The sequence below is a fragment of the Solanum pennellii genome, chromosome 10 (assembly GCF_001406875.1).
Source record: "Solanum pennellii chromosome 10, SPENNV200".
Taxonomy (NCBI): Eukaryota; Viridiplantae; Streptophyta; class Magnoliopsida; order Solanales; family Solanaceae; genus Solanum; species Solanum pennellii.
In genome coordinates, this window is record NC_028646.1 from 1,299,656 (window position 1) to 1,318,615 (window position 18,960).

Genomic DNA, 18,960 nt, shown 5'->3' on the forward strand with positions numbered 1-18,960 from the left:
TAAGAGTAATGCAGGGGAAAATCATAAAATTGAAAGGCTTAAGTCATATACCGCCCCTCAAAGTTGTCTGCATAATTCACTTAGACACCTCAACTGAGACTTGTACATATTGAACACCTAAATTTTTCAAAATATGTACCTATTAGATACAAAATGCTGATATGACAAAATGTGTATTGCACTTCCCTGAAGCGCGTGAAAAGACTTAAAATAGTGTTTTTTTTTACTTCTTTTATTGATACTTGGCATTATAATTAACTTAAAAAATATTTTCTTCTTTATGTACACTATTTTCAAAAAAGAACCCACTCCCTATCTATCATCTTCTTCATAGTTTAGTTTATAAAACTTTTTTTCATTTTAGTTCCAATACTGTTTTTTTTTCTTTTTTTTTATATACAAAAAATTTATATCTTCCAAATATGAAGATAAATGAAAATCAACTATAAAGATTCAGATTTGAAAGAAAGTCTTCGTATGATTTATTTCATATCTCATAAAAACAAGGAACAAATATGAAGAAGATGAAAAAAGATAAATGATTTTTACGTATAAAAATAGTTAGCCAATATTTATTTATCACAATTTTCGAACAAAGATTTTTACTCAAATTCATATGTGGTCATTAAATTTATCAAAAATGATATAAAAGATTTTCGAAAGAAATAATTTTGGAGCTATCAATTTCATTTTGTCATCGATGTAGAGTTGAATAACTGCCAACAAAATTTTCTTTCTTCTTCACTCTTAGTATGAAAAAGAAAATTAATCTTGAAGTTATTTGAAAAAAATAAGATTTTTGTAATTTGAGAAAGAATGTGTTTTGAGAAAGAAGATGAAGATGAAAGGGGGTTGGGGTGGGGTAAGGTGGGGTAGAATAGGTCGACACTTTAATTTTTTTTTAAAAATTAGATATTAAATGTGTGTTTTTTTTTTTAAATTTTCGAGCCCAATGCCAAATGTTATTTTTTAATTAGTCATGTTGCCACGTCACCGCAAGTGTATCACACACTCTTCACATTTTTTTGTTGATTATCAAAAAATGTCTAATAGAAACGATTATTATATAGGTAAAAGTGTTCAATTGATACTAATATTAGTTGAAGTATCTAAGTGAATTATGCGAACAACTTTAAGAAGCCGCTGATGACTTAAAGCCAAATTGAAAATACAGTTTGACAAAAGATAGGATTTTGGCAAATGCACTATTACAATCTAAGAAAGGAAAAACAAGAGGAAACAAATACTAAACCAATATGGTAAAAGGAAACAGAACACACAAAAGTCATATTTTTCAGAGGAAAACAAGAGACGTTTTGATCCTTCCGCGATGATATCTGTGTTAACGGGGCTAACCAGGATCATATCAGCAAGCTACATCGAAAAGACGCCTTTTTAATCAAACTTTAGCATCTCAAACCAATGGATTTCAGCATTGCTAAGCTTTTAGCTGCATTTGATACACGAAATTACGAGTTGGTCTTAAAAGACAACAAAAACATGTATCATCCTTTCGATTCCAAGAAACTTACCTCGTTGAACCAGACTATCCGAGATGCATCAGACGGCTTGAGCAAGGTTCTGAAATTCATTGAATAAAAGCACTTGCATGGCAATGGCAACAACCATAAAAAGAAAGAACAAAGGCAGAGTCATTTTATCGTTTGTACTGAGGGATGCCAAGTATGATGAAGGCGAGATTGGATATTTACGGATAGAACTGGAGGATAGGCATGTCAATAATATCTAAGGGGCACTAAGAATGCCACCATTTGAACTGGGTATTTTGATAGCCCCCCTCAATATATTTGATGGTAGACTGCTCTTATTTGATCCGTGTAAGTTTTCGGGTGATTCAAGTACTCGAGAAGTCTGTAGCGCCATCTCAGCATGGAGTTGGAGGCAAGTCATAGCCAGCTGCAATATTAGAAGTAATTAGGTTGGCTACGTAAAGCAGAAAAGAAAAACTCAAACATTGTGTTAGATTATGAGACCAGAAAACAAAACCAAGCAGAGTTTAGAAGACTGTTCAAAAGGAGAGATTGATGATAACAAGAACTACACCTTGGATATATCAGTTAGAGCATAAAAGCAAATGACATTAAGAAAAGAGAAGATTTATCCGGACAAGCAAAGTGTAATCATAACTAAGTAACCTGCAAGCAATACTAGATAATTCTTATGCCAGACACACAATTAAGACCCAATGTCTCTGTGTGAGCTATAGGCTACGGTTCAAGCCATGGAATCAGCCTCGGATACTTGCGTCAAGGTAGATAGCCTACATAACACACCCTTAGGATGTGGCCTCCCCCGTACCCCGCGTGAACACAGGATGTTTCATGCACCGGGCTGCCTTCTCTCTTCTTTTTTTTTTTTTTTTTTTTTTGCTTTTTTAAAAAAAACAGTCTTTTTATGAGCACCTTCAGAAAACAAATTACAAAAACTTGCCTTTGAAGACTTAAGACTTTAGTCTCTATCAGGACTTGAAATATGTATATATGTACCTGAAAAACGGGGGGAAGGTACTAGTGGTGTCTACAAGACTACAACATAGTCTGCTAACAATCTACAGAGTTGTAGGTGTGCATAAAGCAAACAGAACAGAAGTTATAGGGGAACATTTAGATCGTTTGACTTACTGTGTAGCATTCCCTATCAATGTCAGATTCAGCAATATGAAGTGCCCAATTGCGAATCCACTCAAGTCCTTTTGAAATTTCAGAATTCCCCTCAACCAAGGCAGCTGCCACGGAGGAGGGATGAAGAGAAATCAGTACGCATGAAGCAGTAAACAGGACAGATCTCCTAACATAAGCCTCCACATGATGAGATATCTCCCTGCCAGTATAGAGAGGGAAATCTTAAGAGAGCATCTAAATGTACACGGAAAAATTGAAACAGAACTGGAATTCCCACTGACAAACTAGTGCATTGTCCAATTCCAACCAACAATTACAAATGGAGTCAGGTCACTTATACTCAGTTAAAGAAGATGACATTTTTTCTTTTTTCTTTTATTTTTTGGAAAAAGGACGCAGTTTCTTTTAGAAGTTAAAAAGAAAAGATTTTTCTTTCTCCAGTAACAACTCATCTTCTATTCCTAGACATTTGTAAGTTTAGAGGGGTAGTTGTGTAAGAAGGTCTTATTCTCTGACATCATATATAAGAGTTACTACCTTGATCTTAACAATTCCAAAAGAGGAGATGCCAAAATAGATGCCTCTGGATGCATGGCTGAACACTTCATACAAATACCAAGCATGTAGATGAACTTCCCCAAAACAATGAAGTCTCTACCAAGCAAATCTACACCATGCCTTTTCTTATCAAATCCTTCCATGGCTGGAAGCATAAAAGCCGCTGCATACTGGGGAAACTTATTCTGGGACCATTCAAGCTGGTTTACCGGTAAAGCTGAATGAAGGCTCCAACGGCGTGTCTTTCCTCTCTTGATCTGACCTGATTTAGGGGGAAGTTCTCTCTCATAACCATGAGACCAGTTAAAAGGAGTCCCTGGTGTTGAAATTTCCTTCCAAGGGCCAGCTCCTGGAGGACCAATAGGTTTTGGCATGAACCATGCTTCATCACCAATGGATGATACAAGAGCGTTCGACCGTTGTTTAAGTCTTGAAATCCTTGTGTTTGCGAGCTCCTGTGCAGCCTCCGTCATTACATCAAGTATCATTAACCTCTGGCTGATATCTAAACTTGGTGAATATAGTAGTTTATTTAGTGTACTGAGAGATTCGTGAGGACACGTGACAATCAAAGCAACAATCGCTTTTTGTCTCTTCTCTTCAGCAGACTCTTCTTCCCCTTCAATAGTTGAATCAGAGCAGCGAAGTTGTATTAGAATACTGATTAGATCAGAAGCTACAAACTTGAGCTCATCAGGTGAAGCTCGTACAAGCTTCTCAGCAACACCAATAGCCTGGTCAACCTGCTAAGAGGAAAGACGTCAAAATGGCAAACAAGAGAACTTTTTCATCTACTTCAGTGATAACCTCGGAGCACATGTATTACTAAAGACCAAACTATTTTTAGTAATCTTGATAACTATAAGCTTATAGTTATCTGATCAATTCTCGTTCTACTATACGCTGGTACAGATCATTCATAGAAACAAAAAGGGCATCAAAGCTTGTTCATTTCTTAGAAGGATGACAAAATTAACACTCTACAGATTGTCTGATATATGGATATAAGAATTTTGAACTCACACCATCAGCATCATCAGATTTCCTTAGTGCTCCAATCACATCCACTAACTGTGAGAAATTTCTTTTTAGATCTGCACCATCATCTGACAAGTCATATGGCTGCAAAGACGAGTCATTCGAGGACTCGGAAGTTTCACTTGCATTATCATCATCATCGTCATCATCTTTACTAGAGTCAACCTCATTATTTAGGGATGCTGGATCAATGATCTCATCTGGATCAACAGCTTCATATCCAAATAATTTCTTCTTTTTAGTCATCACGTTATCATGTCTGCTGGCAGCAGCTATATTGACCTTTCCAGCTGCTGTGGTTGAACAACCCTTATTTCCATCTATGTCTGTGGGCCTAGCCAATAATCTTTTTTCTGGGGTTAATAAACCAAAGTCCCAGTCAATAGCTTCCTCACGGCAACTATCGTCAAGGTAGAGAGGATTTTGGGGGTCAATTACTTTGGAAAATGCTAATGCAACACTGCTAGCCATTTTTCGAATCAAATGGTCAGCACTTCCCAACCTACCTGTTAGCAACCATAAAAAATATGAGAAGAATTAAATCAACTAGTTAATGTTCATCCAGAAAGATATTGTTGAATAGCAGTAAGAGCGAAATTTTACAGCTCACTCCTTCAAGAATACAGTGCATTGCATCCTTGGTTGCATCTAAATCTTCTTTAGACATCTTCTCTAAGCAAAGGCCTAAGGCAGCAGTTATATCTGGATCTTAAGTTAAGGAAACATAAATATATGGAGTAGAACCTAAAGGAAGTACACATCTTACAACTTTTCTCAACCAAAAGAAAAAAAGTAGATGCAAAATTTACAGCTACAAGAAAAGAAAAAGAATACAGGCTTGCTGCTCAATTGGAATTGATTGCACAAAATCCCGTTTGGACCAAGTCTTCACAAGACGCTGAAGAGTCTCTAAGAGAGTACGGAGGTTACAGGATTTTACTGATGAGGACTTTTCAGGGGAACACTGAAAAACAGCAAAGTGAAGAATCCATCTCAAGCATTTACTAGGGAATACTTTCCACACTAAGAATTTCTCAAGAAACATGGACCTGAAAGAGAAAATTGAACAAAAGATACATCAAATATAAAACATGATGTTCTATCCCAGATTAAGAATCTTTTCAAGACATTAAAGAGGAACCCAAATTCTATCATAATATAATGCATAGTGAATATACACAACCTAACTGAGGCTTGTTGATGGAAAACCTGATGAAACAATATCCACAAAATCCAGTGAGCTTCAATATCTCCTGTATTTTGAGCTGCTAATTGTTTGAGTAGCTGTTCAGTCATTCTTTCTAAGGAGTAAGGGTCTTTTATTGACTCCATCATCTTTAACCAGAATCGCAGACCAGGCGTGGATTGAAATGCTTCATCCATAGGGACATCCGAATTTGGTGGTAAGAAGCTCTGTACGTGTTTATGTATTTCAGGAACCACTACACCTAACAGCACATCTACAGTTCCAGAAATTGATTCCACTTTATAAACTGATATATCAAACTATTTCTACAAATACAAAAGTACTCCCCCCCACCCCACCCCACCCACCCGGGTCCAAATTATGTCATGCAAGTCGACACACTTGACAGAGCACAAAGTTTAAGAAACAACGAAAAAATTTTGAATCTTGTGGTCTAAAACAAGCCATAGATATTTTTTGTGGCTATAAATCATCTCACTAAGAGTAAAATCAGAAGTTTAAACTTAAGCTGTTTCTATATATATAAAAAGGTATCATTCCTCTTGGGACAACCTAAAAAGGAAAGTGCATCACATAAATTGGGACAAAGGGACTATGATTCTTTGAACAATTTGCTTGTGTTGATCAAATGTACCTGCTGATCCTCGCCGACTAATGCGAGCAAATGCTTCACCCATTAACAGCATGACACCACCTAATTTGTTTTTATCAATGTGATCTCCTCCATCTAAAAGCTTGTCCCATTCTTGTGCTCCCGCAAGAAGTTGAGTGGTGATATGCTTGAAGAACACACTGAAATTCACTGGTAAAGAGTGGAACAAGACCAAGGAGGCAAAAAAGGAATAAATAGCAAAGAGAAGGAAACTACAGTACGTATGCAACAATGAAGCTTCAAAGAAAATTGTAGTTGGCACAAGTAGTGTTCCCTGCCGGACCAGAAGGAAGAGGAATTGAAAACGAAATTAAATTGTAAAGTGAACAACCGCTTACAACCCACAAGCGTGGGGAGGCGGACAGGGAGGGGGGAGAGAGCTTTGGCTTTGTTTTCTCTGACCATGACACAAGACTATTAAAAAAACTTCCAGCTCATTTTGAGGAGCTCAACTTAACATCATAATAGATTCAACAGGTACATACTGCATGAAAACAGACAATCTAGTCAGAGGGAACTTTATCCCAAAAAAGAAAATAAAAAGGATACTGTGATGATAATGCATTAGGGGTTCCTGCGTGTGCTTTATCAGGTATAGACGTAAGGAGCTGGACCACCAGGGATATAATCTGCTTGAGCTCTTCATGGGCAAGATCTTCCTGACAGTAGGTAGACAATTCTCGAGCAATCTGAGAAACTCCCATATTGTCAAGCAAACAAAGCACAAGCAATCTGCAGTCAGAGTTTAATAGATGAGAAGTAAGGAAGCCATTACTTTGTGAGCATATCTCAGACGGGAGAGTGTTGCACCATTCAAATAAGTCTACATAGTCTAGTCTTGTATGATTAGACATCAGTGCTCAGTATAATACTCACACATTGCACCACAATGAGACAGAATAACATTACCATACGAACAGAAAAGATATTATGGGCAGAACAAAGCAATGTGCTAACAACCAACAATAAAACCTTTCACATAATATTTATTGTATAGCTTCCCACCAATTTCATTTTGGGACTACAATTAAAATTTAAAACAACATGCTGCTAGTTCTGAAGTGATAACTGCGTAAATATTAACAGTTTTCCACCTGCACATTTCTAGACAGCGATTTTATTCTTCATAGTCTGACTTAGTGAAACATAATGCAATGAAATAAAGCCAATGAAAAACTATTTCATGTGTATGTATATGACAGCATAGAATTGTTAAGACTGCATTCTCACTTTACCAGAACTTGCCACAAAGAGAGATAGAATGTACTGAATAGGTACTCTATGAACCACATACACACAAAGTGGAAGATGTTATGCTACCTTTCAGCATTTGAGTGGACGGAACGGTTGTCATCATCACTACTACCTCTCCATTGTAGACAAGGACCTAACTTTTGAACAACCTCAATAACTTGGCCTCTCAAAAAGAACACATCATAGATGTGCATCCTTGCAGAAATGGGGAGACATTTCAGCCAATCATAAGCCACATCTGAAAAGAAAAAAAAGGATTAGACTTGTCATACTAAGAAACCAACCAATACATCAAGATGATAATTCTAAGCAAGCTCTCTGTCTAAGGAATCATATCAATATACACAAAAGCATCATTGCAACAATTATTATTCTAAAAATGTGTCTATGTAACTCTGCAAAGAGTGAACTGAATACAACAAACACAATGAGCAACATAGATTAGAGGAAGTATAAATTTCATTTACAATTACTTCCTAAAACCAATTCCAGAAGTAGAATTTTTTTCTCCGGGTCTCTTTTTAAAAAAAAACTAAAGATAACGAACTACATGAATCAAAGGATACGGAAGTTGCACCTCACAATTAATTCTGAAAACCAAGAAAAGAAATACAAAAACAAAAACAAAAACAGTTCAAAAAGACATCCTCTTGGGGTTTTAAAGAAGAGATCTTTCATTTGACTAAATGACCAGGATTATCAACCTTACCATATAACAAAATCTTAGCCAATGTTGCGAAAGCAGGGCCTTTATAGAAAATCTGCCACCATTCATCTCTCTCGTGTGTATCCGGGAGTCTCGCACTTGTTAACTTGATTTGAAAAAACAATTAAATCATTACACGAAAAGAAAACCCAGAAAACATAACAATATAGTCCAGAAAAAATTAGCTACATACCTGTTCCCTGTACTGCTCGTTAATGCTACCTATACATTGACCAAAATTAGAAGAAGATTATTTATTTTCACAAAACCGGGGGGGTGGAGGGATTCCTCGAGAACAGAGAAGTTGAGGTAGCAACAATGCTTAAGTAAATATAACATTACTCGTTAGACAGAAATTGAGACATTAATCAACCATAAAAGTTTATTTAACACTGAGAGCACACCTGCGAGGGAGTGGGAGTCAAGAGGGAAAAGACGAAGGGCGAGGGAATGAAGAGCACAGATGACTTGATCAACGTGTTTGGCATCTTTGATTGAGGCAATGACCTGACCCACCTTCTCTAGTACCTCTCTCTTTTGCCTTGATTCTGCTTCCTTCTCCATAGACCCCAGAGGAGTTTTGTCTTTCATTTTGCTGGTTTTCAGTAGTAATCAATAATTGGAAGTTTAGTCTCTGATCGTCGGAAAGGATTAACTGGATTAACAAGGGCAACAAGCATTATAAGAAGCTTAACGTATTTGAACAGAAAATATTAATAAGAGTGGCAAATGTACTACAGTACTACACAAAAAAATAGTCTGAAGAACCAAATGATACAAATTCAACAACAATTGCTTTTAATATCTCTTACGCAGACCAATTCCAAACTAAACATAACTTTATTATCAGGAAATTACACAATCAAGATTGAAGAACATCAACGCCTCTATTAATGTCAGTAACTACCAACTAGAAAATCGAACCAAATGTTACTAATTCAACAAAAATTCCTTCTTTTTTTTTTTTTTTAATGAGAAGGTAACAAGTTGTATATATTAAAAATCAGTACATGGGTTTTACGCTGACCATATTTACAAGTAAACAAAAACGAAAAGAGCTAACACACCAATCTACAATCCTATAGGAACCTAATATGTCTAAAATAGAAATGTTATCTTCTGTATAAATCCAAAAATTGCTTCTAATATCCAGTATACAGAAGAATTTTCCAGACAATCATAACTTCAGCACCGTGAGCCGAGACAAAAAAAAAACACTAGGCGATTTCTTCCATCTGTTCTAACCTTGGTGGACAATTACTTCATACCTTTTCGCTCTTAGAATTTAGTCGAGATGCGCAAAATGAAAGCTGCCCAAACACCATAATTATCCAAAAAAAAAAAAAACATAACTTTCCTTAGCAAGCAATTATAAAACCAAGATTGAAGAACTCCAACACCTTTACTACTATCACTAAATACTAAGTAGTACAAAAACATAACTTTCCTTAGCAAGCAATTATAAAACCAAGATTGAAGAACTCCAACACCTTTACTACTATCACTAAATACTAAGTAGTACAAAATACAACCCTAGCTGCCCCAAACACAAAATGAAGGAGCATACATACAGCAACACAGACAAAAAAAAATATTACAAAATCAAAAAAAAAAAAAGTTCCATGCTATCAAACAACTGTATTTTGCATTTGGGTTTTCAAAAACTCATTAATTTCATTACAATTTCGACGGGAATCTTACCGGAAAAAGTGATTCTTGCTCACCGGAAACTGCTCAATTGATAAAGGGTATAGGCTTGGAAATTCCCAATTTCATACTTCTAAGTTTTATTATATATTATAGGAAGGGGCTAAATATTAAATACTTTGTAAATTTAATTCCATAGTTTGTTTTTTTTATATATTTGTGTTTTTTTAAAAATTAATTTAACTAATTTAAAATTAAATTATATTATATTAATTTAATATTATAAACAAAAATTTAGATACTCAAAATTGTAAAAAGGTACTATAAGTTGTAATTTTTTTTATATTATAAAAATATATCATAAAATATTAATTAAAATTACTATAATTTAACTCTAAAATGATAATAATAAATTCATGACAATTAAAAGTGAATCGTAATAGTATTGATTTCCTGAATAATGGTGCTTTAAAAGTGGCTATTTTTTTCACTTCTAATTTTTTTTTAAAAAATATATGTAATTTAAAGTTGCAACAAATTGTGTTTGAAATTGTAAATATACTTTGAGGTTTGGTATTCTTTTGTGCAAACAAATTTTAATTTAAAATTTTGTTTGAAGATTTTAATTTTTAAGTAGAAAAGATGAATTTTTATATATTTATATTTTAAGTTAAGATATTCGTGTATCAATTTTAACTATTGATATCTAAATAACAAAGGATCTAAAAGTTATATTTTCAATTTTTTTAAGTTAGTGTTGTAGTTTAAACAAATACAAATAAACCACGATTAACCACCTATTGAGTATAATTATAAGTTAGTTTTTAGTTCTCTGTATCAATTTATTTATCTTTTTTTTTAGTCTATTTAAAAGAATGTTTTTTTCCTAATTTGATATCAGCTAATATCAATATTATTTTTTCTAATATTTCTTATCAAACAATCCTAAATAAATACGTCAAAAGATTAATAATAATAATAATAATAATTTTAATTTATCTAATATGTACTATGAAACAACCCTTTATTATAACTTAAATAATTTTTAAAATTAAGGTTCTATCGATGTGATTTAAAATAATCGAGATTTAATATAGGTATCGAATATTAGAACGGCTATAAATTAAATAATGTTAAAAATGGCTAGTTGAGTAAAATGTTCTAAAAGAAAATTTGGGATTCAGAATCGGGTCAATTGCCAAACACACTTACAACCCGGTAGATTTTTCAGTCACTTTCTCCTCGACGGCGACAACCCAAAACCACCGTGCGCAGCTGATTTTTCCGGTCAATACGGTGTCGTTTACTTCACTATTGTAGTGTTCATCCATCGACTTACGGTGTCGAAAATTCATCGATGATACATTTTGCGTCGAAGGTGAAAAATGCGGGTGTATCAATCAGCTTTGTATCTTAGAAGACCTATCAGCATCAGTTATCAATGGCCGCATCAAGGTCCGTTTCTGATATTACTTCATTTGTCTAAGTTTTTTGAAAAAAATAATCTATTTTTCGAAGTTTTAGATCTCTTTATATTGCTTATGATTGTGTATTTCTAATTAGGCCTAGAACTGGACTTAATAAGGATGATTAATTGCTTATTTTATGTTTTTTCATTATGATGATGGGAGTATAAGGTTCATATTGCCATTGAGTACCTAAGGGTGTGATGTAGTGGGTTGGGAAACATGAGGTTTCAGGTTTAAAGCCCAGGGAAGCAAAAATACAATGTGGTTTCTTCTCATTTTGTTGAGTCTTTGATGGACAGGGTTATCTCAATAGCATATGTATCCTGTTCAATTAGTTGAGGTGCGTGTGCGTTAGCTCAAACACGGCATAATATGAACTAAAATGAAATAGAGATAATGAAGTAAGTTGGGGACTAACTTACGGAACAGTCACGAGGTTTTCACGTGCCTTCTAACAACTTTAACTACTTCTTTAACCACCATGTAACTAACTTGCCAACTTGCTAAGTCTTACTTAATCCACTGGCTAGTAAATCGTAATTACATATCACCAGGGTTATAGAGAAAAAAAGGGTTCAGATCGTGATTGATATGAGAAAAATGTTTGCCTTAAAAAATCTTTTTTTGATTAATTTTCATAATTTAGACAAAATAAAGTAAATGAGTATGGTAATCTATGAGGTAGAGCTAGTGATAGTGTTGATGATATTCGTTCACAACAATGTTCAATTCTTGGATGAGGCAGGTGATGCGGAGTAAAAAATCTGTTATTTCTAAAAAATAAAACAACTACGGCCCATAAGTGAGTAAGTGATGTAGTTATTCTCCCCCTTTTGGTAGAAAATATTTTCTTGGAGAGAAAAGTTTCAACACCATAAGGTAACTGTACACTGGAAATGATTTCAACAAGGTTGACATTGGGTGAGCTCCCTATCCTCCTTTTTTCTTACCATTTCTAATAGAAAAATATTTCAACAAGGAACATGTTATATGAAAAATATTTGCCATCGTTCCAAATTTATCGCCAGCAACTGCTCTAATACAAGTTTTATTTTGTCAGGTGCAGAATTTTGGTGAAGGGAAGTGTTGAAAGGGTTGCTCATTCCCTTCTTGCCAGCACCAAGGCCAGGAACTCAGTGGTTTGGACAACGTGCCCTACCGGACTTTCTTTTATCTTTTCCAGATTACATTCACAATGTAGAGTTTGTCATAGAGGATTTACCTCCAGCACTTTCTATGAGGCAAAAGGAACCTTATGGAAGACGTACAATTCGAAAGCTAGCTGTTTGTTCCTTACGAATGAGACAGTCTCACACCATGCTCGAGTTGCCTGGAAACGGCTACTTCAAATTCATTCAAGCTGTGGAACAATACTGCCACCAATAAGTAGGGTTACATGTGTGATGAGCCTTGCTTTGTCTCGCTCACATCTGGTATCTCCTGGCATTTTGGCCTTCCTTATTGGACAGCTAGCATGGAATCAAAGTGTGCTTGCAGAAGCAGAAGGTTTCACATCCCCAGAATCGCTCTATATGCATGCAAAGGATGGACATATCTACTTGACTTCATTTATCTTCTTGCTTTTAGAGGGCTTGATATTGCTCTCGAGGGCAGTATACTTAGCTTTGTTGTTCACCCCTTGTATGCTAATGGCTCCTTTTGCTGACTCCTTTGGTATTGAGTTTAGGAAGACGTGGCTTCGTGCTGTGAGAAGAACTCTAGAGAAGGCAGGTCCAGCATTCATTAAGTGGGGTCAATGGGCAGCAGCAAGGCCAGATCTGTTTCCAGATGATATGTGTAATGAACTTGCTGAACTCCACTCAAAGGCACCAGCACATAGCTATGCATACACAAAAAGAAGCATTGAGAAGGCGTTTGGACGGAAGCTGCCTGAAATATTCGAAAATTTTGAGGAGGAGCCTGTCGCATCTGGTAGTATTGCTCAAATTCATCGGGCAACCTTGAAATTCCGATATCCTAGACAACGGGTTAAACCCATTCGTGTCGCTGTCAAAGTTAGGCACCCAGGCGTTGGTGAATCTATCAGGAGGGATTTTGTACTAATTAACATGTTTGCAAAAGTTTCAAAGATCTTCCCAACTTTGAAGTGGTTGAGACTGGATGAAAGCATACAGCAGTTTGCGGTCTTTATGATGTCACAAGTTGATCTTTCTAGGGAAGCAGCTAACTTGAGTCGTTTTATATACAACTTCCGCAGATGGAAGGATGTATCATTTCCCAGACCTCTATATCCTTTGGTGCATCCTGCAGTTTTAGTGGAAACCTATGAAGACGGTGAAAATATCTTGCGCTACATTGAAGAGCTTGAAGAACCTATGAAAGAGTTTGAAGGACGTGAGAGCATCCGAAGTGCCCTTGCTCACATTGGGACTCATGCACTACTGAAGATGATGTTGGTATGTCTGTGTAATTTAGCCATACGGTAAAGTCGAAGTTGGTTATTAATTAATAATGAAATACTTTACTTGATTAAAAAAAAGTAATTCAAGAAGGAATATGCCAATAGAAACGTGACTGAAAGTAAAACTACCGAAGTACATAGGTAAAAATTGGTTGCTAAGAAAATGGAGGATCTCCTAGTGAAAAGAATACTTCATCTTCGATATTGAGGCGTGATGTTCAAGTAGAAAGGACCACCATTGACTCTTGCGCAGGAGCGTTAGTTGGGGGTGGGGTTTAACATACCCAACAACAAAAAAAAGGTCATTTTATCAGGGCATCATGTAGAATCTCTGAACATTATAACATACTATTCCTCAGAAATGGAGATTAGATTCATTGTGAGCTCTTAATTTCTTATTGCTTTAATAAATGTGTACAGCATAAATCAACTCGTGGGACTACTCGGGTATTATGTTGTTGTAAATCAACTTCTGATATAAACTAAATACCTAAATCAACTTTGCAATTGTGGCTTGAGTTTTTGTGATGGTAATAATGAGCAAAACACTCTGGGTTAGTCACCAAATTTATCGAACATGTTGACCTCATTAATTGCTGAGAGCAGCTTTTCAGTAAAGCGAAGATCTTCCTTTGTTGAACAATTATGGATTAGCTGCCTCATATATTTTTTTTTTTTTTTGGTTTTGTATAAGAAGTCCGTAAGCTGTCAAACTAATCTTTTCTTAGTTACAGTCTTCAACTTGAGATTGTTTACTCTTTTCTCCTATTATTTAGGGAAGTAGAAAATGCTCTTCCATTGGGATCTTACAATTCCTCAATTTTGCAACATAGTCATTAAAATTGTTCTCTCTTTTTGATACTATACCATTTAATTCCAGGTGGATAATTTCATACATGCAGACATGCACCCTGGGAACATTCTTGTTAGATCACCGCAAGACAGAGCTTCAGGTAAAGGACTTTTCAAATCGAGACCTCATGTGGTCTTCCTTGATGTGGGTATGACTGCTGAGCTATCCAATAAGGACAGACTCCTCCTGCTGGAGTTCTTTAAGGCCGTGGCACTTCGAGATGGCCGCACTGCTGCAGAAAGTACTCTTGGACTATCTAAACAACAGAGCTGTCCAAATCCAGAGGAATTCATCAAGGTGCTTTCTTATTTTTTGTTGTAAAAGAATGATGAAGTCCATAATTGTACAATGTTGGCAGACTGTTGATTACCTGATTCTCATTAGTCGATTAATTGTCCAAGAAGGAAAAGCTAAATCGATATCTTACTTCGCGTCTTGCATTTTCGTTTAACTTGACTTCAAGTGCAGTGCATATGTTACACCTCTTTCAGGGATAATAAAAGGAAGCATAAAAAGCATCCTCTTTCATCTTGTCTTAGGTCCATTTATGAATATGTCGAATATACTTACAAGTGGTTCATTTTTCTATAAGTTTGTCTTCCTTACACTGGATGGTGCTACCACACCACCATGTATCTGTGGCAAATTTTTTGATGCAGCATGTACATATGCCATAAAAATAATAGAATTGTTAAAGAAAGGAGATGCACAGTTATATAGGTGAAAGACGTCCCAAGTGAAGCAGCTCCATGATGCTTGCTTGTGTGAACTGTGAAGATGAGAATCAATTGTAAAAGCTTTTGTCCCACTTATTTTATGTCTGATGAGATACAAACACTCATTTTTAAGTCTCTTTAGTGAACTATGTCAAAAACCCCAAATTTTTTTAGATTCATGTCTTTGTTGAATAACATAATGTAGACTTTGGTAATAGGACGTGGAGGGAACTTTTGACTTCTGGAAGACAGCTGAAGGGGATGGCATTCATCCGGCAGATTGCATGCAACAATTGCTTGAGCAAGTTAGACGTCATCGGGTGAATATTGATGGCAACATTTGCACTGTGATTGTGACTACTTTGGTGTTGGAGGTACCTTTTGGCCTTATTTGATGCTTTTACCGTCTGATAACTCAGCAGTGCATAGACTTGTCTGCTATATTCCTATGTTAACTTATCCCGTTTTAATGGTTCTTATGATCTATATGTGTGCTGGGAATGTCTGCGTCTATCTTTCTCAAGTATTATCTGGATTCTGGTAAAAAATCTGCCGAATGTGATTGTTGAATTCAGTTATCAGTAAAGCTAGCCCAAAATAATTATTCCATACTACATTTTCTATTGATAACCCAACCACAGAAGTAGATGCTTGAGAAGCATCCAAGGGGTATGACCTAGTGGTCTATGAAGTGGGTTGAGAACCCTGAGGTCTCAGGTTTAAATTCCAATACAAAAACGCTAGGTGATTTCTTCCATTTGTCCTAGCCTTGGTGGACAGAGTTACCTAGTACTTGTTACCGGTGGAAGGTGGCAGGCTTCCGTGGAATTAGTTGAGGCCGGATATCATGATTATTAAAAGAAAAAAGATGGATGTTATCTCTGATCTATTCTTCTTTTGATTTAACGTGTCCCCTTTTCCTCTTTCCTCTCTCCTTCTATATTTTTCTTCCCATGCCCTATTCCACATGATTCATCCTCCCTCTATTTTTCTTCCAAATGCCAATAGAACGAAAAGCTTAGGGTAATAATTTGTTTGAACATATACCATGATGCTTTTCTGTCTTCCTACAGGGATGGCAGCGGAAACTGGACCCTGAATACGACGTGCTACAGACACTGCAAAAGTTGCTTTTCAAAGACGATTGGGCAGAGTCTCTCTTTCACACAATTGGAGGGTTGATGGCGCCATAAAAAAGGTGTCTCGTTTGCTCGCTTCCCCGCCCCACCCAGCCTACCTAAAACGATCCCACAATTTTGATGGAGTAATATATAGTAAAGGGAAGATAAGTGAAATATAACACACAGCATCTGGCTTTAGAGAATAAGGATGTATACCTTTCTCTCTTTTTCGTTTTAGATTTTACAATTAGATTAGCTCTAACCTTGATATCATTGTTTCTTGTTTATTTTTCGTCACAGTGTGAGTCGATAATAAGTACTTATCAAGAATGTATTGATGAGAGAGTTTGGGATTTAAGGTATGGTTAGTTGATTGAAAATTGAAATTGATGAGAGCAACTATAGCAGGGTTCTTCTAAGTCAAATGTTTAGATGTTGAGCCATATGTCTCATGTAGGCTATAATGCATGGAAATTATGTATCCCAAGGAATTGGGAGGGACTTTTTATATTAATCCAACAGTTATATATTCAAATGATTGGACCCATGGGTATAGCCTAGTGGTCAATTAAGTTGAAGATGAACCACGAGTTTCATATTCAAATCCAAGTGTGGAGGCGAAAAGGCACAAGGTGATTTCTTTCCAACTGCCTAAATTTTGATGGATAGAAATACTTGGTTGTTGTTATAGCAAGTGTGCGATGATTAATTGAGATGTGTGTAAAGTTGATTCGGACACTACCGTCATAAAATTGGCCAAAACTTGTAGATGAGGTAATTTGATATACCCAGAATGACCTGCCAATGTGTATATATATGCACAGTCCAATCTGATCATACAGGTGGATTGAGTGAGATATATTTTCATGGGTTAAATTGATGCCTTGACTAGAGGTTTGTGCTTTACTTGATTCTATAAAATACTCTCAAAATTTGATGTACATCTTTTTTTTTTTTTTTACACTAAGTGGCCATTTCTAATCGTTTAATTCCTATAAATTGGCCCTTAAATGTCTAAAACTGACTATAAAAATGGTGAGACTATATGTACTGCTCTCCTAACTCTCTACGGAGAGTTCCTTTAAGGTTACTAGAGATCATCTAGAAGCTATAACACAAAAAAAAGTTAATGGGTTAACACATGAAATCTGAGAAAAATCGCATAATTTATGTAAATTAACCATAAATGCCCAAAACGGACTTCAAAAGTAATGACAATGACATATTACTCCCCCTTGCATCCTACAGAGATTACGTACTCGTTTCACAAAAAAATCGTTTAGGAGTCGTATCACCAAAATATTTATGGACTAACACATAAAAAAACTGAGAAAATGACCTAATTCCTACAAATTGACCTCTAAATGCCCAAAAATGGACTCTGAAATGGTGAGACTATACATACTGCTCTTCAAATTTCCTATGGAGGGTTCCACACAAATTTTGCAAATAAATTATTTTGGACTCATATCACCAAAATATTTATGGCTAATAGCCTAACACACACGAAATGTTGAGAAAATCGCGAAATTCCTATAAATTGGCAATAAATGCCCCAAAAAAAAGACTCTAAAAATGGTGAAATTGTACAAACTGATCATAAAGGTTTCGCAAAGAAAATACGTGAAAGTTGTTTTATTGAAATATTCACAAAAATCAATAAAAATATGGTTATTCCTGTTTTGGGGCTCGTTTGACCTTGAAAATGGGCTAGTTTACACGTGGGGACCAACTGACGCCATTGCTAAGGTCTTAGGGGACGTCCATAAAAAGTTTTGATAAAAAAATTCAAAATTCTGCATCACCAGAAATTCATGGACTACAGCACACGAAATCGGTAACATCTGGTTATACCTACTTTGGGCTCGTTTGACCTTGAAAATGGGTCGGCTTGCGCTAAAGTCTTGAAAAATTTAGACTAAAAAATTTTGGATTCGCGTATCACCAAAAATTCATAGTCTATAGCATACAAAAATCGGTTAAATTTGGTTATACCTTCTTTGGGGCTCGTTTGATCTTGAAAATGGTCCGGTTTGCCTGTGAGGACCAGGTAACTCCATTTCTAAGGTCTTAACAGATGTCTATGAAATATTTAGGCCAAAAAATCTGACATTCTGAATCAACAAAAATCCATGGATTTATAGTATACAATAATCGATAAAATCTAGTTATACCTGTTTTGGAGCTCGTTTGACTTTGAAAATGGGTCAGTTTTCCATCGGGGATAACCTGAATCCATTTCTAAGGTCTTAATGGACGGCAATGAAAAATTTCGTCCAAAAAAATCTGGAATTTCAAATCACAAAAAAACCATGGACTATAGCATACAAAAATTGGTAAAATCTGATTATACCTTATTGAGGGCTCGTTTGAACTTGAAACTTGGTCAGTTTGCCCGTGGAGACCAACTGACTCTATTTCTAAGGTCTTAACGGACGTCCATGAAAACTTGACTGAAAAAAATTTAAAATCCTGAATCACAAAAAATTCATAGACTATAGCACATGAAAATCGGTAAAATCTGGTTATACCTGCTTTGGGGCTCATTTGACCTTGAGAATGAACCGATTTTCCCGTGGGGACCAATTGTCCCCATTGCTAAGTTTTTAATGGATGTCCACGAAAACTTTTGACTGAAAAAAATTCAAAATCTCGAATCATCAAATATTCATAGA

General features: G+C 35.7%; 2 protein-coding genes across 3 annotated transcripts; one reads left to right on the forward strand and one right to left on the reverse strand.

Moving 5' to 3' along the window:
• Positions 1-1,118: 1,118 nt before the first annotated feature.
• On the reverse strand, positions 1,119-9,853 carry LOC107002597 (telomere length regulation protein TEL2 homolog). 2 transcript variants are annotated; one of them, XM_015200673.2, is made up of 15 exons: positions 9,759-9,853; positions 8,462-8,652; positions 8,251-8,279; positions 8,061-8,163; positions 7,418-7,589; positions 6,647-6,829; positions 6,080-6,237; positions 5,422-5,698; positions 5,073-5,287; positions 4,842-4,940; positions 4,224-4,744; positions 3,180-3,943; positions 2,643-2,841; positions 1,533-1,917; positions 1,119-1,450 (listed from the first exon to the last, which is right to left on the reverse strand). In XM_015200673.2, exons 2-14 carry the CDS (start codon positions 8,646-8,648, stop codon positions 1,747-1,749), a joined length of 3,078 nt encoding a protein of 1,025 aa, XP_015056159.1. In that variant the 5' UTR covers positions 8,649-8,652; positions 9,759-9,853; the 3' UTR covers positions 1,119-1,450; positions 1,533-1,746. The 2 variants fall into 2 exon arrangements, with proteins under 2 accessions (XP_015056159.1, XP_015056157.1); XM_015200671.2 differs by having other exon boundaries at positions 8,462-8,712; positions 9,759-9,842.
• A 1,019-nt stretch (positions 9,854-10,872) lies between these two features.
• Positions 10,873-16,869, forward strand: LOC107031882 (probable serine/threonine-protein kinase abkC). Its single transcript, XM_015233372.2, has 5 exons — positions 10,873-11,159; positions 12,234-13,590; positions 14,476-14,745; positions 15,383-15,538; positions 16,238-16,869. The coding sequence occupies exons 1-5, from the start codon at positions 11,146-11,148 to the stop codon at positions 16,355-16,357; spliced, it is 1,917 nt and encodes a 638-aa protein (XP_015088858.1). The 5' UTR covers positions 10,873-11,145; the 3' UTR covers positions 16,358-16,869.
• Positions 16,870-18,960: the final 2,091 nt, after the last annotated feature.